This window comes from Corylus avellana, chromosome 5, assembly GCF_965113065.1.
Source record: "Corylus avellana chromosome 5, dhCorAvel1.hap1.2, whole genome shotgun sequence".
Classification (NCBI taxonomy): Eukaryota; Viridiplantae; Streptophyta; class Magnoliopsida; order Fagales; family Betulaceae; genus Corylus; species Corylus avellana.
Window position 1 is genome coordinate 23,356,110 of NC_142494.1, and position 23,371 is coordinate 23,379,480.

At 36.2% G+C, this 23,371-nt stretch overlaps 3 protein-coding genes across 5 annotated transcripts; 2 read left to right on the forward strand and 1 right to left on the reverse strand.

Annotated features, from left to right (window-relative positions):
• The first annotated feature begins 1,259 nt into the window (after positions 1-1,259).
• LOC132180496 (Calcineurin-like metallo-phosphoesterase superfamily protein) lies at positions 1,260-11,679 on the forward strand. 2 transcript variants are annotated; one of them, XM_059593346.2, is made up of 13 exons: positions 1,260-1,524; positions 4,457-4,510; positions 5,514-5,692; positions 6,196-6,331; positions 7,025-7,136; positions 9,131-9,190; positions 9,286-9,386; positions 9,604-9,638; positions 9,753-9,810; positions 10,193-10,267; positions 10,394-10,548; positions 10,642-10,890; positions 11,101-11,679. In XM_059593346.2, exons 1-13 carry the CDS (start codon positions 1,375-1,377, stop codon positions 11,339-11,341), a joined length of 1,605 nt encoding a protein of 534 aa, XP_059449329.2. In that variant the 5' UTR covers positions 1,260-1,374; the 3' UTR covers positions 11,342-11,679. The 2 variants fall into 2 exon arrangements, with proteins under 2 accessions (XP_059449329.2, XP_059449328.2); XM_059593345.2 differs by having other exon boundaries at positions 1,261-1,524; positions 11,098-11,679.
• On the forward strand, positions 11,404-16,449 carry LOC132180495 (uncharacterized protein At1g65710-like). Of its 2 annotated transcripts, XM_059593344.2 has the most exons (3): positions 11,404-11,450; positions 13,639-14,905; positions 15,179-16,449. In XM_059593344.2, exons 1-3 carry the CDS (start codon positions 11,404-11,406, stop codon positions 16,121-16,123), a joined length of 2,259 nt encoding a protein of 752 aa, XP_059449327.1. In that variant the 3' UTR covers positions 16,124-16,449. The 2 variants fall into 2 exon arrangements, with proteins under 2 accessions (XP_059449327.1, XP_088372481.1); XM_088516355.1 differs by lacking the exon at positions 11,404-11,450 and having other exon boundaries at positions 13,369-14,905.
• A 401-nt stretch (positions 16,450-16,850) lies between these two features.
• LOC132182683 (nodulin MtN21 /EamA-like transporter family protein) lies at positions 16,851-22,549 on the reverse strand. The gene is made up of 7 exons (XM_059595995.2): positions 21,774-22,549; positions 21,621-21,668; positions 21,146-21,268; positions 19,946-20,095; positions 19,311-19,482; positions 17,637-17,697; positions 16,851-17,429 (listed from the first exon to the last, which is right to left on the reverse strand). The coding sequence occupies exons 1-7, from the start codon at positions 22,407-22,409 to the stop codon at positions 17,327-17,329; spliced, it is 1,293 nt and encodes a 430-aa protein (XP_059451978.2). The 5' UTR covers positions 22,410-22,549; the 3' UTR covers positions 16,851-17,326.
• Between the last annotated feature and the right edge of the window lie 822 nt (positions 22,550-23,371).

Genomic DNA, 23,371 nt, shown 5'->3' on the forward strand with positions numbered 1-23,371 from the left:
CTGATAAGCCTTTGTGTTTATTTTTCTTTTCTTGTAGGTATAGAAGCATTCTCAATATTGGATTCTACATGACATATTTCTGCATCATCATATCACAAACAATAATGGGCATTGTCATTATATATGATAATTTCTTTATATATATATATTGTGACTTTAGTATGGTAAATATATTTTAATAGGTGATTTTTCTATGCTATTGTACTAGTAAACACATATGTCATGTGTCTAAGTGTGTATGTATATGTGTCTTTGATCCTTTATCATACCATAGAAGGTAAATAAATTAAATTTAAAATCCCCCCCCCCCCCCCCCCCCCCCCCCTCTCATCATACCATAGAAAGTAGAAACCCACTTTCGGTAAATAAATTAAAACAAAATTTTAAAATTTTATCATTATTTTTAGGTAATTAACCCCTCCCCCCCCCCCCCCCCCCCCCATTTTTAGGAACTACCATTCATCATCTCAATAAATAAATACCACTTATAAAAGCTGCCCCATGAAGGGACACTTGTCACACTCAATCACATTAAACTACCATTTTGTTACAAAAAAATCTAGTCATTAGGAAATCTCATTAAATCAGACAAAATATTCTCTTTATAAACTTTAACTATTATTAAAGGAGGAAAATACCACCAAATAAAAAAAATGCAAAATTAGAAAAACTAAAAAAATAAAAATAAAAATAAAAAACATGATAAAAATTTCATTTATTCTTTTTTAAAAAATGATGGTAGTTGAACCACCCTAAAAAGTTATTGGGTGATGCCAAATCATTTACAAGGACTCAAGAGTTGTTTAAGGATGACTTAGCCACTCCCAATGATTTTTGGCCAACTCCAATGACTTTTGGCCACCCTGAACACCTCAGGAGGGGTCTGTTCGCCACCCCCAAGTGTTGGGGTGGTTTGGCCTCGTGATGTTTTTTTTTTCTTCTTTTGATTGTTAACTATTTTTTTGAAAATTTTAATTTTGAGGGTATTTAAATAAATTTAGTTTATAAACTTAGGGTATTTTTGTCAATTTATGTTTTTTGTTTTAATAATAAAATATTAGTTCAATGGGGGCAGAATATTACAATAGTCCATGGGGTCAAATTATAAATGAATGGTAGTTAAGGGGAAAAAAATGTAATTATCTCATATATTTAATGAAGTGGTTTAGATTTGACTAACTTAACATATAATCTAAATATAATAAATCAAAGAAAGAAAAAAACTAGAAATTACAAGTATTAAGAAAAGAAAATCTAAACAATTTAATTAAAAGGAAGAAAAATTTGTATATGAAGGATTTTGATCTGATGCGGTAACGGGTATCCTGTAGTTACAAGTCCCCTCAGAGAACACGAAGAAAAAAAATTGGAGTAATGAAGCAGAAGGAGTTGACGGTGGTACTTTGCGTGATATGGGCGGTGAGTCTTCTCTACGGCGAGATGTTGGCGTTCTGGGTGCCCTCTAGCTGGACTTGTTCCTGGCCTCATCACCATCTCCGTGCCACCACCCTTTCCAATTCCACGGTAATACTTCTGCTGCCACCTCTATTACTTCTATTTGTTTTGCATCGAACATGTTTTCTGATCTAGTGGTGTCAGCGGTTGTTCTTGTTAAACCCACCAGCTATGGATGTCTAATTTAGAATGTAGGACACCATTACATGGTTGTTGCTGATCTCAATGTTCTACCATTTGAGATGGCATTGACTATTAGACAGCCTGGTCGAAAAACGGAATTCTGTGGGAATGTGAATTAGAGATGACATTGACTATTACGTAATGAGTAAGCAACTGAAGGGAGATATTTTGTTTTTATTCATAATGAAAAAAAAAAAAATTGAGAAAAAAAAGGGGAAAGGAAAAGGAAAGAAGATACTTCTCATTTTTACTGGTGTGTGGCTTGTTTTATCTTCAGCAAATAAGACCGGACTGTGGTTGTGCTTTCATTTCTAGGGGGATGGTTTGAGTAAAAATAAGTGGTAGGGTATTTTCTTAAATTACTCCACACACACACACACTGTTATTATTTATAAAGGAAAAATTACACACTTCAATTCAAATACATCTACTAACAAAATAAACTTAATTATATTTTCTAAATCAAATAACAAATAGATAAAATATAATTTATCATAGATTCACAATGTAGCACTCCCCTTCAAGTTGGAGAATATATACGCCATGTAATCCCAACTTGGAACAAATAAATGCAACTCGTCCAATACCTAGAGATTTGGTGAAGAAATCTGCCAATTGATCTTCTGCCTTCACATATGAAGTAATTATTTCTTTATTAGTCATTTATCACGAACTAAGTGACAATTTACTTCTATATGTTTTTATGCCTGATTATCATAAAATAGTTTCATGGGTGTTTCTATTTTAAATCCCACTCTTGAAGAAAATTTCATAACCATATAAGTTCACAAGAAGTATGGGACATAGCTTGATATTTTTCTTTAGAACTAGATCTAGCTACAACAACTTGTTTTTTACTTTTTCATGTCACTAGATTTCCACCAAGAAATGTACAATAACCAGTGGTAGACCTTATGTCTAATGGTGAACCAGCTCACTTTGCATCTGCATAACCTTCATTACCCAAATGACCATGATCTATATATAAAGTCCTAGTCTTGGTGATCCTTTCAAATACTCAAGAATTCGTTGCACTGCAATCCAAATAGCTACACTTACTGCAAAAGAGATATCAGGTCAAGCAATAGTAAGATAATTCAACTTCCCTACTAATCTCCTATAAGTCTATAACTGCCTGGATCATCTAAAAGCTCCCCTTGATCATTTGAATTTCTGACTTGGATCAATCGGTGTACTACTTGGCTTAGACCTCAGTAACCCTGCATCCTTCAAAAGATCTAAGGTATACTTTCTTTGAGAAAGACTAATACCAAGCCACCTCTATGCCTAAAAAAATATCTAAGCTTGCCTAAATCTTTAATTTGGAACTTAGGACCAAGAAAATGCTTCAAATTTTCAATTCCTTGATTGTCATTATCAGTCAAAATAATGTCATCACCATCTACTACTAGAAAAACATTCATGCTACCAGAATAAATATAGAAAACTGAATGATCCGTTTGACTCCTCATCATGCCAAACTCAAGTAACTCATTACTGAATTTTCCAAACCATGCTCTAGGTGTTTTCAACCCAGAAATGGTCCTTTTCAACTACATACCTTGCCATTCTTCCCCTGAGCAACAAAACCGGAAGGTTGCTCCATGTACACCTCTTCATAAACTTCTCCATGTAGAAAGGCATTTTTCACATTAGTTGATATAAAGGCCAGTGAAATGTGAGAGATAGAGAAATGAGTACCCATACTAAAGCAATTTTAGCAACTGGAGAGTATTCTTTTGCATAATCCAGTCCATACGTTTGTGTATAGCCCTCGACAATATGACAAGCTTTCAAATGATCAATGGTACCATCTGGTCGATATTTGTACCATCTGGTCGATATTTAATAGTATCAACCCAACAACAACTAATAGGCTTCATATTAAAAGGTAAGGGGACAAGATCCCATGTCTCATTAGTATGCAAGGCAAACATTTGTCCTCCATAGCCTTTCGCCATCCATCATGAGGTAAGTAATCTTTAAGACACGTAGGAATCTTTGAAGTGTGAAGAGGAAAGATTGGCAATAAAATAGGAATAAGGAGCAGATAAGGCATGATAAAAAAGCATAATTAGAAAGAGGATGGTGAGTGAAACAAGATCGTGTACCTTTTCGTAAGGCAATAGGTAACTCAGTGGTGTGAGGCTTAGAATTTGTAGATGAAGAAGAGACTGGCGGTGGCATGGGCGGAATGGGCTGTCTCTTTGTTGTGTATACACCTAAAGAGGAGGTCGAGGAACAGATGGATCAATAGAAACAGGAATTGGAAGAGGAATATCAAGAGTTCCATCACTAGTACCTTAAAAATAGGGATTAGACTAAAAACATGTTACGTCAACAGATAAAAATAGGACTATAGCACCGATAGCCATTTTGGGTTCAATAATAATCTAGAAAAATACATTTGTGTGCACGAGAAGATCAAGATTATCAATATTAGGACTCATATTATGAACATGACCAACTTATCCAAATACTCGTGGGGATAATGGAAAAGGACTTCTATTTGGAAACAATTACTGATGTGGTGATTTTCCATTGAGAAGAGAAGTAGGAGGGCAGTTATTTAAATAACAATCAATTAGTACCGTGGTAAGTGTCTTCTCTCTATTTGAAGCCAGTTGTCTTGTCTCTAATACCTTAATATTCTTTGTCAGGTGAGGTTGAGAGCCAAGGCTGCACATATGTATGTAAACATATACACACGTTTACATGTCATATTAACTTTATACATATGAGTAAACTGGCATACAAGTATGTTCTTGGGTGGGTATGCTAATGTACTAACAATTTTTTCTACTTGCAAATTCTGAAGGACAAAGGATATTCAACTGGCCATGTAAAAGTGGCTGTTCTTACAGATCCACAGGTGAATCTCTTCTACCTCTGCAAATTTACACACACACATGCCCACACGCACGTGCGCGCGCGCACACACGCATCACTAATTTCTTCCTCCTTCTATCCCATATTCATAGTCCACATTTCCATTTTTTTATTTTTGTTTTGCTGTCCCATTGTTATTGTCCATTGTCAAAAGTTGAGGTTTCAATTTTTGGACATTTCCCATGATGCCATTTGTCATCACATTTATTACTACCAAAAGAATACAATTTAAATTTTAACAAAGGGTATTAATGGAAACAAATAGATAACATGTAAATAGCAAAGCAATTGATGTCTCTTTTTAAAAACGCCTGCTTTGTCAAGGGAACCATAGTCTAGGACAGAGTAGTATGATTTAGTGGTCTTAGGCTCCTAGTTCTACAAGGACATTTAATGTTTAAAATTTTCTTTCACTCATCAAGTTGAGAGGGATTAAAAAAAAAAAAAAAAATCCAATTATTAAACTACATAACTGATACTAACCATCACATGATTCACATGTGAACCGACATTTTAAAAACCAGATTGGACCTGTGAGTTCAAAGGGTTGTGAACCATCTGGTTGATGCCCTTAAACCACTTTATCAATTGAACTGGTCGGTTCACTGGTTAAACCAGAGAACCAATGAACTGGTTCCAAATTCATCAAACCAGTTAATCCGTTAAAAAAAAAAAAAAAAAAAAATCATATATATTTTTTCCCCATGTGCTCCATGAATCTTGTATTTTTTTAGTCTCACCAACCTAAGAACTATATAAATCATGTTTGTACCAAATCATTTATTATTTTAATATAATTATAGTATTTGTAAAAATTTATAATAAATATATTATTATGCAACTGGTTCAGTCGGTGGTTGAAACAGTGAACTTGTTACCTTTTCAGTTCATTTACCAGTTTGGTTTTTAAAGCGTTGAACTACTTTATGTTTATGTATGCTATTCTTTCACATTATATTCTAATATGTATTTGCCATCATGAACAGATCATGGATAAAACCTCTCTGGGCCTTGCGCCAAAATCCCTCGCCCTGGAGATTGCACAATTTTATACTGATTTGTTCATGCGCAGAGCATTTTTCACATCAATCCTGCCTTTCAAGCCTGATGTGATTTTATTTTTGGGTGATTATTTTGATGGGGGCCCCTATTTGTCAGATGAAGAGTAAGGCTTGGAAATTTGTATTTCTACTTGAAAAGTTAATTCTCAACTTTATGGTTCAGTAAGCTATCACTTAAATTGGCTCATCTGATAATGTGACCATTCAACCTACAAAATTCTTGTGGAAGGTTGTGAACAAAATATGTTGAACTACATGAAATTTTTTGGTGGATTGGATGTGCGTTTTGTACTTTTGTGATATCAAATTTGTGGTGAGTACTTATAATTAAAATCTTAGCTTACTATTGTTGAATTATACTATGTTTCCATGGAATATATTAATCTTTGAGTTTTAAATATGCTTCAAATTGCTTAGTTGGCTTCTTCGTCCTTTTCTTTCTGTGCAAATATCTATTTGGCATTTGCTGGCCTTAACCTATACTACACAAATGTTTGACTTTAAGTTATCTCTTTATCTTAGAGTGGCAGATTTTTTATGCTATTTTTTCATCATCTGTTGTTAGTTTTCTGATGTGGAATGCGCTTGACATTCTTTGGTTGATTAGATGGCAGGAATCTTATAGCCGCTTTAAGCATATATTTGGTCTGAATGCACAAGGAAGATATACAAATAACCGAGTTTATTACATTCCTGGAAACCATGATATTGGCTATGCAAGTCTTCACAATCAAAGGCCAGAGGTATTTTAGCATGTTATTACTGAGGGCAGAGTGCTCTGTTTTCTAGAACTACACAATGATTATTATCCACTGTGCTTGTGTGAACTGTAAAATCGGTGGATGGTGCCATAAGAAAAGTGGAGTTAAAGTAGATCCCCGCATGGCAAAGGATCTAGATTGACCATGTGCCTGCAATGAAATCACATCTTCTGTGAAGAGATTTGGCAACATATAGGCATATAGGTTGAAGCTACCTGAATGACTGAAAATTCACCCTACATTTCTGAAAGTGGATTGCCATTAAAGTGGTAGTATGTAAATTGACCACTTGGAATATTATTCTTGGTTTCATTTAACGAGTATGAGATTTAGCTTTAAGGCTATCATAAATGGGAGTTGGTCTTTGTGTCTCAAAGGCATATATATATTATGCAGAATGTAAAGTGTATTTCAAATGCAGATAAGTTCTGATAGGGATTTTTAGAACTCAAGCTCTATGTGGCTATCTACAAATCCCCCATCCGAGTTTGTCCAAAATTTTCCCTTTGTAGTTTGGTTGGAGGCTTTGTTGAGCTAAGTTGTGTGTGTGTGTTTTTTTTTCTTAATATTTGTGATGGAATCTTTCTCAAATTTACAACAATCAGTTTACTTTTTCACTTTATTCAAACGTGGTTTCCTGTTTGTTAGTTAGTGTTTACAATTATATTTATACAGGTAATCAGACGCTATGAAAAAGAATTTGGGATCAGAAACTACCAATTTACAGTAGGAAAAGTGGATTTCATTTCTGTTGATGCCCAAACTCTGGATGGTAAACAAGGAAGCGGTTAGTGCCTCTGCATAACTCATGTTTTCTGTTTTTACCCATAACTGTGGATCTAATAACATAACAATAATATAAAATTAATAGACGAGCAGTCAACTTATGTGCTTGTTGGCGAATTATCGGCAGCACTTGGAGTGTTGTTGTGTGGAAGATAATGCCTTTGTGCCTTTTGTGGTGTCTATGGAGGGAAAGGAATGGTAGAAGCTTTGAGGACTTTGGGGGAGATTAAGTCTTTATTTTTCAGCACCTTGTATATTTGGAAAGTTGCTTTATTTCTGTGTACTTGAGGGTGCCTTACGCTTTAAATGAAATTTCGATTACTTATAAAAAAAAAATACAATTATATTTCTAATACATGGAAGTGTAGATAGTTTGAAATGGTCCTCTTATCTTCCCAATCGTTTTAATACTTGCAAATATGAGCTGCTGTTTGCTAAGAAGCATGATGGTTTGCTTAATGATTTTGTAAATAGCTTGAAGTTTACGAATTCGAACTTTATGCTTAGGATTGTGATGCTTACTACATAAATATCAAAATACTGAGAGTTATTTGTAAAGAAAATCCAAGGGCATTTGTATAAGGAAATTATTTTTCAACTGAATATTGTCATTGTGGAAATGAATGTTGATGCCAACATGAATCGTTTAAAAATCAAAATATTTCTTAGCTAATATTCATATTTTTGTTATTATTATGCTCTTGCACCTCCTTTTTAATTTACTTTTTTCGTCCAATGTTGCATGTGGTCATATTTCTAAACATCATTGCATAAGTAGAGTATGCTTTAGAAGTAACGTCTATGATAAACCATGTTACAACTCTTTTCGTGGAACATGTACTCAGTTAACGTGTGTTTATGTTGCTGGCTTAGAACAACTACCGTTGTCTCCCACCAAAAGTTGGTATTTATATATTTGCCAATGATTTGAAGGGTAAAAGAAAATTGGGAGGAAGATGGGAAAGGATGGAAGGAAGTTGGAGACTTTGGCCCTAACCTGTCCAAATCTTATAAGAGTAAACTACTTTGGAATATAAATTCCTTTTAGAATTCCCCTACCAACACCCCCTTACCAAATATAAGGCTGGTTGTGTTTATTTATTTCTTCACCAAAGCACTCAAAAGTTACCCTCAGATTGATGTGTCTATGATGTTGATTCTCCAATGTTCAAAATGTCCCATTTATCATTGAAATATTCTTTTTCTCTCTTGTAGCTGGAGGATATCACTATTAACCTTGATGTGTAAATGTGAACATCAAATAGTTTTGCTGCAGAAAGAGAAGATTATTAATCTTATGTTGCATAGTTCTTGAGTGCTCGAATGTTTACTGTTTTTTCCACTGAGATTATCAGTTAAGTGCAAATTACACTGACTAGAACCTTAAGTATGCGTTCGTATATCAGTCCTCTTCTTTCTTTATTCATATTCTCTTCCTGTTCTCTTTTTTCTATTTTTGAAAAATTCCTCCTCTAAATAAAGACATTTGAATTTTCATTCATATTAAGGAATTTTTGAAGTTGATCTTCAGGCCATATAGAAACTTTCATAATGTACTTCAGTAGAATTTGGACATATATGATTTTTATTTCATTGCGTCTGCCTTGTTTAGTTGGCTGGTTTGAGGCTTGGTTAGAGAAATTATATGTGCATAGAAATATATACTTTGAACTGTTGAATGAGATTTGTATTCTTAGGACACATCAAAAGGCCTATGGGTATTTCCATTGCATACTTAAGTAGGATATTTGTTTACTGTATGAAACTTAAAGTCCATGCCTGATGTTGATTACGCTCTTAGCATAGTATGTCAAATTATGCATTGATTAATAAGCTCTCAGAGTGGCACTGGATCTCTTGTGTAACTGGCATATTCTGCTTTATTGCATGCAGAATGATTCTGTGATTGTGATAACATTTAGATGTGTTAATATTCATTTAATGTACTCCTTACAGAATTTTAAGTATTAAGAGAATTGGATATATAATCTGCAGGGCATCCACAAGAAGATCTGGCTTCCCTAACCTGGAATTTTGTCAAGAATGTCTCCACTGGTATATGATGTCGACTTATACTTTTGTAAAATGTTAAGTTTGGCTTTTGAATATAAAATTGACTCATACATGTTTATCTTTCAAAAATTTTCTAGATGTTCAATTGCACCCAAGGGTTTTATTGACCCATATTCCATTGTACCGACGAGATTGGACTCATTGTGGTCCTTACCGTGGTTCCCCAGTCATCAATCAGGTTGTTTTTTTTTTTTGTCATATTTGGAGTAAAAATTTCTTGTGAAATTTATTCTTCTTACTAATAGTCACTGTTTGTACATTTTTTATGGGTATTACAATGAATTTCACTATTTACTCAGAAAAAAAATTAAAAAACACTAATGTCACAATCTAAATGCTTATATACTCCTGTCAGCTCTTAACCTTACAATATGAGTCTGATTTTTCATGTTCAGCGGGTTGCGCGTGCTGCTCATAGTCAGGAAATAGTGTAAGATTCTTGTCTCACTTCTTTGCAATGGACACGATAAGAATTACATGACGTTGTAAAGTTTTGAGTGTTGATAATTGAGGAGTTTGCTTGACAGTTGGCCCAAAACTATAGGTACCAGAATTACATCTCTGAAGAATCATCGAACCGCCTGCTGGAATCAATCAAACCTGTAAGCTCTCTTCCCCCTTCTTGATGCATATTTTACATATTGATATGGATGTTGGATGGATACACATGCCAATACCTCTCCTTGATGCATCCCGTTCATGTCAATGTGTGCCAGCCCTGTGTTGCCTGAAGTTAGTCAGGTTGTTCCTGGGGAATTTAAAATAGCATTGGTGCTTAGAGACATTTCAGGTGACTCCATCATAGAAGCGTCCTTGCTATTAAGGTGACTGGAAAGTGAAAAAAAAAAAAAAAAAAGAAAAAAAAAAAAGAAAAAGAAAAAGGAAGGATTGAAAGAAGATATCTGGAAAAAAAACAAAAGTTTAGAAGTAGGAAATTTTTGGGTAGCTAATGTCACTTGCAATAATAATCTAAGGCTCTTGCAGGTACTCATTTTATCTGGTCACGATCATGATCAGTGCATGGTCACCCATGAGTCAACATTTGGGCCTGTAAAGGAGGCAAGTACTGATGTTTAGGCACTTATATATATATATATATATATATATATATATATATAAGTACTGATGTTTAGGCATATGTAATTGTTACCCATTGTAAGACATTTATTTGATGATACTGTGCAGCACACCGTAGGGACCATTAGTTGGCAGCAGGGAAACTTGATTCCATCTTTCATGCTATTATCTGCTAGTAACCTTGCACTTCCAAATGCATCCAGTCCAGAAGCAGTCTTCACTCATCTGTGCTTTCTTCCAATGCAAACACATATCTACATATGGTAACTCCATGTCGACTTATGATAGTAGTAAACTATATATTTGAACTTGTCAGTTGGCTTTTGTTCCTAAATTTCAGTTGCTGAAAATGTCAGGTATCTTTCTCTATTTGTTCTGACCCTTCTCACCCTCCTCCTTTGGCCTACAAGCGGCTTAAATTTTTGGCACCATTTTAGCGACTTAAGAATAAGTTACAACATTTTTGGAGAAGGAAGAAAGGAGAAAGATGAAGATGAGAACTGCGAATATGAGATGATGTGGGATGCAGAAGGATCAATGCACCTTGTTAAGAAAACCTCGAATGCCCCAAGTACTAATTTAAGTGAAAGGGGTTCAATAGAAAGGTGTCTTCAGCTCTAAAATTCTCATTTTTGTGGGCACACATTCATATTGAGCATAGTTAGGCACTTAAATTATGTTCTCTTGTTACATGTATGATTATATTTTATAAGGGGAGTGTAGTCTCCTTAAGTTATACTTTGGTACTTAAAACTACTTTTTTCTTATAGTTGCCTTTTTCATATTAATCTTCGCAATTTTTCCTTTTGTAGCAGGGGTAATGCAGTGATACGGCCAACAGCTAAGAAACATCCTTCTCAGGACATAGAAGTCCCCATGAATACGGACTCGATTATGGATGTTGATCCTACGTGGACAATATCGGCTAGAACAAGCAAATCAAAGACAAAGATCGTGATCCAAAGATTTGTGCGGACTTTCAGAATGCTTACAATCATTGCTGCAGTAAATATTCCTCTCTACGTCATGTTATTATTCAAGGATTGGATCGACTAATGACTTGAGCACTATAACACGGAGTATTGTCTGCTTCAGTGGTTTCTTACATTGTGCATGAAATGATACTCATGCAAAAGTGTAGCTCCACAGTTGGGGACTCAAGAAGGTATATTCTTATACTAATCTGAACAGTTACATTACTGGCATTATGCTGAATGAGCACTAGAAAGGATGTGCAGTAGGTCAGTGGAATTCAAAATGATATTATTCTAGTCATTGATCATTTGGTAGTTTCCAGTCGGTGGAATGTGAAAACTTATATAAGCTTTGTGCTTAAGAGGTAGAGAAAGTTGCAAAGGGCCACATGTGCTCTCTTCTTCATTGCCATTGAAACACTTTTTGATCGTAGGTGTTGGCATTTCATATAATGTGGTCATTAAAAATAATTCCTTAGCTACTGATTTTGGTGACATCTCTTCTCTTCGATAGTTTCCTTCAAGACATCTCATTAATGCTTTGGGAGGTGGGTCTTTGAAAATGGAATATGATCTTCTCCATTTCATTTTGAAATGAATAGTATCTCGTTAGTATTTTTTTAGAGAGGTAAAATTGTTATTTTTTTGGGACAATTTTACCCTTTTAAAATACACTAACAGGATATTATCTATTTCAAATGAAATAAAGGGTATTTTGATTAGGTACATTAAATATCATCAATGGTATGTACGAGGAGAAGAATTGTTGATTTTGGTTATGGATAACTGCACCAAACATGAGAAGACTCTAGATGCTTCAAAAGAAAGTCATCCTGTCGCATCTCTAATCAAAATTAATAAATTAATTCAAATTAATTTTACAATGTTCTCTACTCCTGGCCTTACTAATTCATTAAGTTTGAAATTAATTTGAATGGTACCATATATATTGAAAATCAATCTTGAATTAAGATGTTGATGGAAACAAATTATAGTTTAAGAGAAATATTACAATGACACTTAGAGTTTAAGAGAGAGAACTACAATTAACAAGGTAAATAATTATGCATATGATTATGTTTTATATTTATAATATTTTGTGGGTGTCAATTAACCTAATTGAGAGTCTCATAGTCATAGGATTGTCTAGAATTGATAAAAATAAATAAATAAATAAATAAAGGATTGAATGTAATTGTTGTAGGGCTGGCAATTCGTGTTGGCCAATCTAGATCGAGTTGGGTTGACCTAAACCTGCTTTATATACCTCAATTATGATACAACTCATTTAAATAAGCAAGTGACATGATATGACTTGCATAACCCGTTTAATAAACAGGCTGTGTTGGGTTGACCTAATCACAACCCGATTTGACTTGTATATGAATTTTTTAAAAATTTAATTTAATTTATACACGTTATACGGGTCGCCCATGGGTAAGTGAGATTGACTCGTTTATTAAACGAGTTACTTCGGCTCAACCAGAATTGATCCATAAACGATTATACAAAACCCTAATCCAGTAAATTCATGTTGGATTGAATTTACAAATCGTGTAAAAATTTGTCAATTCTAAGAATTAGCAATCGACTCCAATCCGTGTTCATTTGGGCCCATATGGGGTGGTGGTATTTAATGGGCTTCATCTTATCGGATATTAGCATTTCTGTCTCTTGGTCCAAGAAATAAAGTAATATCAAAACGGCAGGATGGTGTTCAAATTCAATCGGTATTCCCATTCTTGATCGGAACCCAAGAAGGACCCGACCTTAGATAGCCGTTGTAGAAATTTTGAATTGCAAAAAAATAATGGAGGCAGGGAGAAAAGGCACAAAGATTCGAGAATCCTGTACCCCTAAAAGTAATAATATATATATATAATAATTGAATAATAATTTTAATTTAATTAATAACGGGGAATAAAATTAAAGTTAGTGGAGGGGCCATCGGATGAGGACAGTAGGGACAGAGATATAATTCTGAACAATGATCCAACGGCTCCCTCCCTCTCTAACGGCTCTTTTTCAGAGATTACCAGCCCGCCCGTTTATCGAAATTTTAAAAATTATCTCTCTCTCTCTCTCTCCAAAATCAAATCGCAAACATTTTTGAAAGTGTTTCTCGGAGACTGTTCCAGCCTCTCAATCGTTATCTATAGGGGACCATTGCTTAATACAACAATTCAAATCTTTCTTTCTCTGACCTTTTTACACTGACTGTCTTTTCCTTTTGCACGTTACAACTACTCCATTATTAAGCAAGCAATTCCACCTTCCCCATTGTTTCTTTCTTCTTGCATTCTTCGACAAACACACACGCTCGCTTTTCTCTCATTGGCTAGGCTGGGTTACTCTAAACATCATGGGTGGTTGTTTCAGCAAGAAGAAAGGCTCTTGTAACTCTGCTTCTGTTTCTTCTTCTTCTGTTGCTGCTGTTTCTTCGGCACCGAAGGCAGATCCAAACATTTCCCATGTCAGCAATGACAGAAGTGGTGATTGTACTAATATTACCCATAAGGTTAAAGCGGAAAGTGGTGAGCTGAAAATGAAGCTGAAGAAGGAGAAGAAGACGGTGCAGGCAACGCAAGACGATCAACAAGTGAAAGAAGATGAAGGGGGCCCAGTGAAGAAGGAGATATTTCTCATCAAGCACCGGAGGAGCCATGACGGAAGAGACTCTAGAAGCCCACCTCCTCAACAAGATGAACCGTTAACATCTTCTAACGAAGAAGCTGCTGAATCTCTGGGTAACAAGGCTACGGCAGGTGTGGGGGTGAGGACATCGAGCTGCACAAAAGAGGAGGTGGATGCCATTCTCATTCAGTGCGGAAGGCTTAGCCGGAGCTCCTCCGGCAAGGCGGCTTCCTCTTCCGCCTCTGCTTCTTGTGACCGCGGCAGAAAGTACTCTGGCTCCAAGAGGAGCTATGACTTCGACCGCTGGGAGAACGAGGTTGCTGCTGCTGATGTCATCGAGAACAATGATGACGTGGGTGACGAGGACGAAAGACGACAACACCACCGACAACGCCACCGCCAATCACCGAGGCCTTCTTCTTCTTCTCAAGGGAGGAGAAGAACACCCAGCAGGGAAAGAGACCAGCAACAGCGCTCCAGCAGCAGGGAGAGACGAGTGAGTCGATCTCCGGGTAGACGATCATCTGAGACCGGCGGCGCCACTCCTGCTACAGCAAATGCTGCTAGGAATGTTAATAAGCCTGGAAAGATGGTCTCTGTCCCTCCTACTGTTTCATCCTTGGTGATGGATAAGAGCAACATTGGTGGTGGAGAATCTGCACCAGCCACTGCTGTCAAGAGGATTTCTGTCAAGAGAAATGCAGGCAACGAAGCAGTGACGGTGGGTTCAAGGAGTGCTGCATCTCCCCGCTCTCAGTCTCCGGCTAGAGCAAATGCAAATGCTAAGACGTCCAACGACAATCAGCAACAGCCGTCGCTTAGCCGCAGCTCTTCAAGGAAAGCAGAGCAATCTCCTTACAGAAGAAACCCTTTGAGTGAGATCGACCCCAACTCCCTCGCATATCCACAACCACTGAACAACAACAACAGCAAGCTTCAAAATAGAAACAAAAAAGAAATTGAGGGAGACGACAGGATTGTTCTCAAGGACTCCACCAAAGTTCTGAATCAGGTCATCATCACCTAACCTTTCCTACTCTATCTAATATATGCACAATTGCTTCTGCATTTCTTGTTAGAATATAAATAAAATAATTAAATTTATCCCTTGCTATCAACTTAAACTTTTAGGATAATTTCACCAACTGATCTATAAGACTACTCCTAAGAAATAATTTTTGCTTGCCTTTTGTGTTTGTTAGCTGAAGAATAGTGGCTTCATACTTCATGGTGTCAATCAAATGTACATATTATTAATTATATCATCTTGCATTCTCCAATGCAGAAACCAAATGCTGAGATGATAAACAGTAGCAACAACCGAGCTGTTGTTCAAGGGACTAATTACAAAACCAGCAGCAGAGGTACACTGGACAACCAGGCTGTGACTGTAAATTGCATACAGAAGGAACAGCAGCAACTGATTGTGGAAGAGGCCGGCCATGTCACCATTAAAACGGTGGTGGCCTCAGGTGCTGAAAGCCTGAAACCCCAGACATTGACTAGAAGCAGGTCTTCTAGGAGATCCCGAGACCTTGACCTCAATCCTGAAATTCTGTTGAATCCTAATCCATCATATACTACGATGTTGCTTGAGGATATCCAGAATTTCCACCAAAAGAACATGAACCCAACTTCGATTTCTCTTCCACCTTGTGTCACCAAGGCCTGCTCTATCATGGAAGCGGTTGCTGACCTTAATTCCACTACAAGCTCTAACCTGTCATGTGCTTTCTCTGAGGACAGAAAAAGCCACCCAGCATATCAATCTAACAGTAATGGCTACAATTATTCTTTTGTTGCGAAGACAGTGGCAGAGACCAAAGACCCTTTTATAGAGTCCGAGGTAGCTGTCACTGATGATGTAACGGAGCCGAGCTTTCACAAGTATGTAACAGTGAGGAGGGGTGGAGGAGACATGGAGGACCAAGAATCCTCAGGTAGCAATAGTTATGTTGGTGGTGGTCAACAGAATTGGGGCTTATCTTCTTCTTCATGGGAACCCAATTCAGCAGATTCAACAGATTGCTGGACTTCAAGATTAAACCCAAGAGACGAAGATCAAAAGAGTCCACTGGGCTTTGAGGGGAATTTTGGTGAAGCTAGAAAAAGATTGAGTGGGAAAAAGAGAGACTGTGATCACCAGCAGAGTGGTGGGATTGGGCGTGGCAGGCTCGGCGTTACCAGAGGTCCCCATTCAATCCCTGTTGCAGCTGCTGCATCTACATAAGTGCAATGAATGACTTTTCCGTTTGGTTATTGTACCGTTTATTGGGGATGAGGATTCTTCCGTTTGTATTTTGGGGTTGCAAACTTGCAACCATTCTTTCTCTTTTTTATTTGTAATTTTTACTCTTTTAAGTGTCATTCTTCCCTTCACAATAGATTTCTCCGTTCACATTGTTTTGTGCAACTTTCATGCTCAAACCACAGATTATGGGGTCAATGAGAACTGGGACCTAGGGCCTTTTTCTTGTCTACAGGTTGCCAAGATATTACAGGCTGAACCATGTTTCTTCACCAGCCAAGTGTGTTTAATGTGACAGGGAATGTGATTGCCCTCCGACATATATTTGTGAATGCTTATCCATGTACTGACTAGAAAGAAAAAGTGCATATCTGGGACCTAGGGCCTTTTTATTGTCTACAGGTTGCCAAGATATTACAGGCTGAACCATGTTTCTTCACCAGCCAAGTGTGTTTAATGTGACAGGGAATGTGATTGCCCTCCGACATATATTTGTGAATGCTTATCCATGTACTGACTAGAAAGAAAAAGTGCATATCTATGTCCATTATATTATAAACAAGAGAAAACCATTTTTGAGCAAATGAGTTCGTGTAGATATACCCGTTTCTCTATATTTCCATTCAAGTAATGCTATATACCACACTAATATCCCATAAATATCCACTATATTGACGTGACAGGATCCAAGGTGGTGTGGTATATAACAATTTTCTTTCCAAAATAGATGTATCATTTAAACTCATGTTTGGCATTTTCTATAGTGTTGAACGATCTCAAAATGTATTTCCTTTCAAAATCATCCATGTGAAAAATTACACCAATTTATGAACAAACTCGAGTCATTTTCAACAGATCGTGCTAGAGGGCCCTAGAATACCTTGAACAACTGCTTTCTTGTACAAATAATATCAAAGGCATATTACCCTGAACCTTCCCCAAGAACAAATTCTCCCATGGGTTAGGGCTTGGAGCTGAGTTAGGCATCAATGAGCAGTCTGCCATGACACCAAAGCTCTGAGAGGATAGGAATGCATCTACAACATGCATGGTTTATTCAAGTGTATGTGTATACATACTACAAGCATCTTCAAACCCCAGTCATGAAGATCAGGAGCTAGCCTGCAAGTGAGCCTTGCCTTCCTTTTGTTCACATGTTAAATCAACCTATATTGATCATATGCTTCATTCCACAACATTCCTGTAGTTAACCATATATATTGCAACCAAGGTAACAACTGCCCCAACTAGTTGCACGGGTGAGAAGGTTTCACCGAGATAAATAAACCTGCAAAACAAATCAATGGAGCACAAACAATTCTAATTCATAAAATACCAAAAAGAAAATGAAAATAAAAAATAAACAGTAATTAGTTGCGGGTGTGTTTCACCTTATTCTTAGTTTCTGAAATTTCTTTCAATAAAAAAGCTTGATTTAGATAAACATTTGATAGCCTTACAATTTCCTCTTCCTTTAATGGTTGGATGGCCTTACCCAAAAATTGATGCAAACATTGGGGTTAGAAAGGTAAAGGAGCTCAGCTTTGTCAAGCTACCTGAAATACATTAGCAAGGCCATATCAATTCCAAACTAGGGGCTCAAAATCAAGTGTGGATGGTGTTATGTGAACACAAGTAAATTAGCAATGCATCAATCAAATGGCTCACAGCCAGGGGCAATTGCCCCCACTAAAGTTCAAAACAAACGGCAGTATCCATACAAAAATTATTGGGTGATTTTGATGATTGGACCTGCTACTCCTACTATTATGAAACAAATTTGCGAGCTTAGAATAAGCATGGATTAAATATTGTAGTCACATTTTAGCAAGATTACAAATTATTTTCTTGCGTTTAGATGGCCTAGAAATATATTACCTCATGGTGAAAATAGTGACACAAAAAACCCTTTTTACCAGTTTTCTCCAGATTTCTTCTCAACAGCAAAGCTTAGAGTTGATGGGAACCGAAATTTGGTCTACTCAATTTTTTTAGTAATTTATTTTTGTCTCTCTTCTTTACTCATGCAATTATTTGGATTGCTTAGCTGCACTCAAGAACCATCTGGGTTCCATTGCCCTTTGGTAGCAACCATTGTTACAGTAACAATTGTCTACATATTAGGCTATTTTATATCACTTTTTATTCTAAGAGAAGAGTATCTGAAGGTATAGTGAAAGGCTTGATAGCTGGATGTTACAACTTATTATTATTATTATTATTGTTATTGTTGTTGTTGTTCTTATTCTTACTATTGTTATTACTTGTTCCACTACCCATGTACAAAATAAGTGAAATCCAAAATTTAGTATAGGTGTTTTCACTTTACCTATAGTAAAAAGGAAAATAAAAATGATAAGTTGTATATTTCATGATTTATTTGAGATTATCTAAATTGGATCTAGTTACAAGAGGATGTGTATGATATTTAGATAAACATCCACATAGTAATAAAAAATAAAAAAAAATAAAAATAATAAGAAATTGACCCCAAGGGAAGGTGGGGGGGGGGGGGGGGGGGGTGTTATTGAAGATTCGAACTAATGAGGTGCGGTTCCTAGTTGATTAAGCTATCCCTTGAGGTTCACAGAGTAATAAATTATTATAGAAAAAGCCAAAAAAAAAAGAAGAAACAAAGAGTAAATAGTAAATTGCTTGCTGTTTTCATCAATTTTGTGCAACTAGATTTCAACATAATGATGCATGAAAAAAAAAAAAAAAAAAAAAAAAAACTGAGACAAATATGGGACAACACAGGCCACTCATCTGAAGTGCAGAGGTTGACAAATAATAATAAGCTTTGATGGACCTGCTTTGCTACCATGAAAGGTTTCCACAACTAGATTTTAACAAGAAAGAAAGTTAAAGAATTATTCAAATCCTAAGCATTAAGGATGTAAAATGATTTATTTGTCTATAAACGAGTAATATTACTATAAAATATTCATTGTCCATTATCTAGTGTTCCCCACTAGACAAATATTCTAGCTCTGCAAATGATTGCAGCAATATTAATGCAAACAAACTATTTTGATTGTGAAAAATTATATTCGACTTGAACTGTATAGAAAGAAAATAACAATGCCCAAAAAAGAGGAAAGTAGAATTCTAAATTTCAAGATTAAAATATGAGGACAAGATTGAAACAGAACAAAAATTTAGAGACGACCTTTTGTTGCACTGTAGAAGTATACACCATAGCTGACAGCACTTCCAAAAATGGAGGTATAGAGGAGCGCCACCACATCAGTAGCAGTGAACTCTTTAAGACTCCCATTGACAACAGGATCATCATTAAGAATGCAGAATATGACAAGAGGGAGACCACCAATAACCATGTGCTGCAACAAAATAATGTGGATTAGTCCTCCCAAGCTCTATTCTTTTCTTTAGAGTATTTCATGTGGAACATCCTAGAACATTCCAAACACAAATATATTACGCAATTTATGAGAATCATGCCTCACATGAAATTTAGAAACTAACGAGCTAAGAAACAAATCCCACCAATCCTGTTCTTTATAAAAAAACATATGCTATCTACTAATTAATCAAAATCTCAATGGTATAGAAACTTATAAAAAAAAAAAAAAAAAAAAAAAAACAACTTTCTCCAAAATATTATCAATACTTGCTAAAAGGAAAAATGAAGTTCAGAATTAAAATTTAATCTTTATTTACTATTAAAGGTAAAAAGCTCAAACAGGATCCATCAAACTTTCGAAGCTGCTATCAGTAATGCTGGGATGAATATTAGATCATAATAATTACAAGTAAATTGCTATGTAAGATGGCACAACCTACCCATCCAGTTGCCATAACAGGATCAGAGTACTTTGAAACCCAACGGACCATGACCGTGCCAATTGCCATGCTCTGAGCTGCAAGAAGCATCCACCACTCCCCACTTCCCCACAGTGAAAAGTTACTCGTATCAAAAGCAAGTGCAGGCACCTGCAGAATAAAGCTCAGCATCATACACAAGCAATCAGGGGCAAGTCGATAGGTTTCTAGAAAATCATAGTTGCTCAAATAGCAGCCGTAAGTCATGAAACTCTTCTAAAGAATACTAAGGGAAAGATTAACGATAAAATTTGTATAATACATCACATTACAAAAAGTGAAGAGAGAATCGATGGGTGCTTTGATTGGGCTTTCTGCTCAGACAAAGCAGGAAATGTCAGAAAGGGTGGGGGGATTGAGATTTGATAGGCTTAACTCATCAAATCAAAAGCAAAACCATGAGATGTCAGTCCATTATGAAGAAATGAATTGACAAATTTCATCAACATTTATTGCGGAGGCCACTAAAAGGTTAGCACATAATTATTCATAACCAACCACAAAGCGTGTTGCTCACCACCAGGATGAAAAATTGTGAACATACAATCATTTCCCAATAGTTTATGACACATCCTAACACTCTTTCCAGACTGAGTTCAAGCCTCATCTTCTAGATAATGATTCCCATGTGGCTCCTAGACTTAGCTGATTCATTCGCACCTTCCTCTACCTGTTAAATCGCCCATTTAAGGTTTGTTTCATCTGTAAATGACATACATGAAATTCAATGCTCAATCATATAGTATCCAATTCCTCACCTGAAGTTCCGTGTTTTGAAAAATATCAATGAAATTATTGCAGTAAGGAAAAAGATAGAATAAAAATGTGAAGATAATAGTTTAGCAATCAAATAAGAAGCAATAACCAAAGCCCATATTGACATTATAGCTCGTATATAAATAAATATGTAAGACAAATATTTGGAGTTAATTAGACTGAGGCCCTACATTTTCTTAAAGAACATTAACATTCAAAAGAACCATAAACTACAAATTGGAAATTCATTACAAGCGTCTCACATGCACATGCCCTTGAACCAGATAAGTTGCAAATGGTGTCTTGAAATCAAAAGAGACATTTGAAGCTAAAAAAACCAAATTGAAAAGCAAACAAAAACTCCAAAGCATGTAGCACATACCACAATGGAACACAAATATTTACCTCGAGGAGTAAAAGCCCAACGACACCAAGTACAAGCCCTGAAGCTCCAACAAACCCAATGGACTCGCCAAATAACAAGGCTGCAAGTATAGCCACCGTTAAAGGTTGAGAGTCAATTATCACCTGCATTTTGGAAAATGTAGTGAGTCAGATGCAACTAAAACTAGTACATGGCTTAGAAACTGATTTCCCTTATTTTTCTTAACTTACAGCACTTTGGGCAGTGCTTTCTTGCAAAAACTTCATTTCAATGATCTATTTGCTAACCAAGACTTGCGTAGAAGGCAAGATATTTTTGGATCGCATAGAGCAAAATATCCTTAAAAGAAGAAAAAGAACAAAAATCCAAAATTAGATTATTAACGCATCATTTAAAGGTCAAAAGGTCAAACTTTGGATACCTTATATAATAAGAGAAATGTTTGTTTAATAGAAGTGACAACTTTAAGATGAATGAAAATGTAGTAAAACGTACACTACCCAAACCTGCCGATGTCCTCTGTAACCCTTCAGCGAGAAAACCCTGTTCCACCATCATCAACATTTGTTCATAGAATCATTAATAACAAGCAAATGACTCAAGTTTATTATTTCTAAAACCAAAAACTATGCAGATAAACAAGGTGACCTGGAAACAGGTGGCATCGACGAGAGCGAAGAGAGAGATGGAAAGCCAAGCGGTGAGTCCAGAGGGGAAAGGGCGGTTACGCGAAGCGGCGAACGCAACCAAGAGAAAGCCGGCGGGAATGAGGCGGAAAGCGGAGACGAAGAACGGGCCACACTTTGGAATCACTTCTTTCATGGCCACCATAGCCGTGCCCCAGAAGAAGAAGGGTGAAACCAGCACCGCCCATTCCCACACTACTCTCCCTAGCGCTGCTGAATCATCATCCGATAGAGCGACGCTTTCTTCCGAATCGGATGAGGAGACAACGCACTCCACGTCATGCCCTGTTCCCACGCCATCAAAATCAGCGGGTCCTTCGTTTTCGCCCAATTCGGTGTTTGTGCCGCTGTTGCATTTCACGACATTCCTTGCTACTGCTTCGAACCCAGTTACCCTTTTCCTCTTCCTGACGTTGCTGTTCTCGTTGAAGTGTTGGAATTGAAGCCCAGTAGAAATCTTACAAGAAGATGGTGATATTGAAGGTGCTGAGAGTGAAAAGTTGTTAAGAGAGAGAGGTACACGAAAACGGCATGAGTAGCAGGGGGAGAAGGGAGAAGCAGTGGCAGAGGCAGACAGGGACCATCGCCACGGCCTCATTTTCCTACTAGTTTTTTAAATGCGCAGAGAAAGATAATGAGAGAATTGAGCAATAGTCCCCGGAGGCCGGAGCAGTGAGGCTGTGAGGGGATACCGACTACCGATAACGAGTGACCACGGAGCTGGCCACACGACCGCACGCAATCCACTTCTCCAACAGAAACCATTTGGATTATTATTACATAAAAATCCGGTATAATTTTGTGTGGTTTAGAGTTTAGTTAAATTCCTTAGTGTAAAAAGAACTTCGCTTAACTTCTTAAATGTCACATTTAAAGTTTAAATTTTTCTTAATTTAGTGCAGTGAATTCTAAATTTTTTCCAATGTCTTCTTCGGTTAGAATTTTTCGTTAAATCCTAATGAAAATTTTAAAATACTCTCATTTGTTTTAGGAAAAAAAAATTACAAAGATTAAGGTGTTAGTCCAAATTTAACGATAAATGCAAAAATACTCATGTCTTAATCATTGAAAAAAAAAGAAAAAAGAAAAAAAAAAAGGTATTTTGAGAATTTTGTTAAGATTTAACTGAAAATTCTAACGAATGAGTGACATTAAAAGAAATTAAAAGTTCGATACACTATATTGAAAGGTTTCAAACTTTAGAAGGGACATTGCAAAATGGATGACAATTTAAGAAAGGTAAGTGAAGTTTCTCAAATTCTAAAATTTCTCGATCTTATAAATGCTACTTACGCTCTCGACCCACTCTCATGCTTTTGAGTGTACATTTTTTTGACATAATAGTAAAAATCACGTCCTCAACTAGTAGCTCATTTAACTGGAGATCACGCCTTATAAAACAAAGGCTACTAATTCGAATTCTCCTTCTATTTTTCTTACTCTTGTGTGAATATGTCAAAAAAATAAAAATAAAAATAATAAAAATTTCCTTTAAATTTTAGATAAATCATTATTAAAGTTTGAATTCAATTGTAATTTCTGAAGAAAATTGATAACATT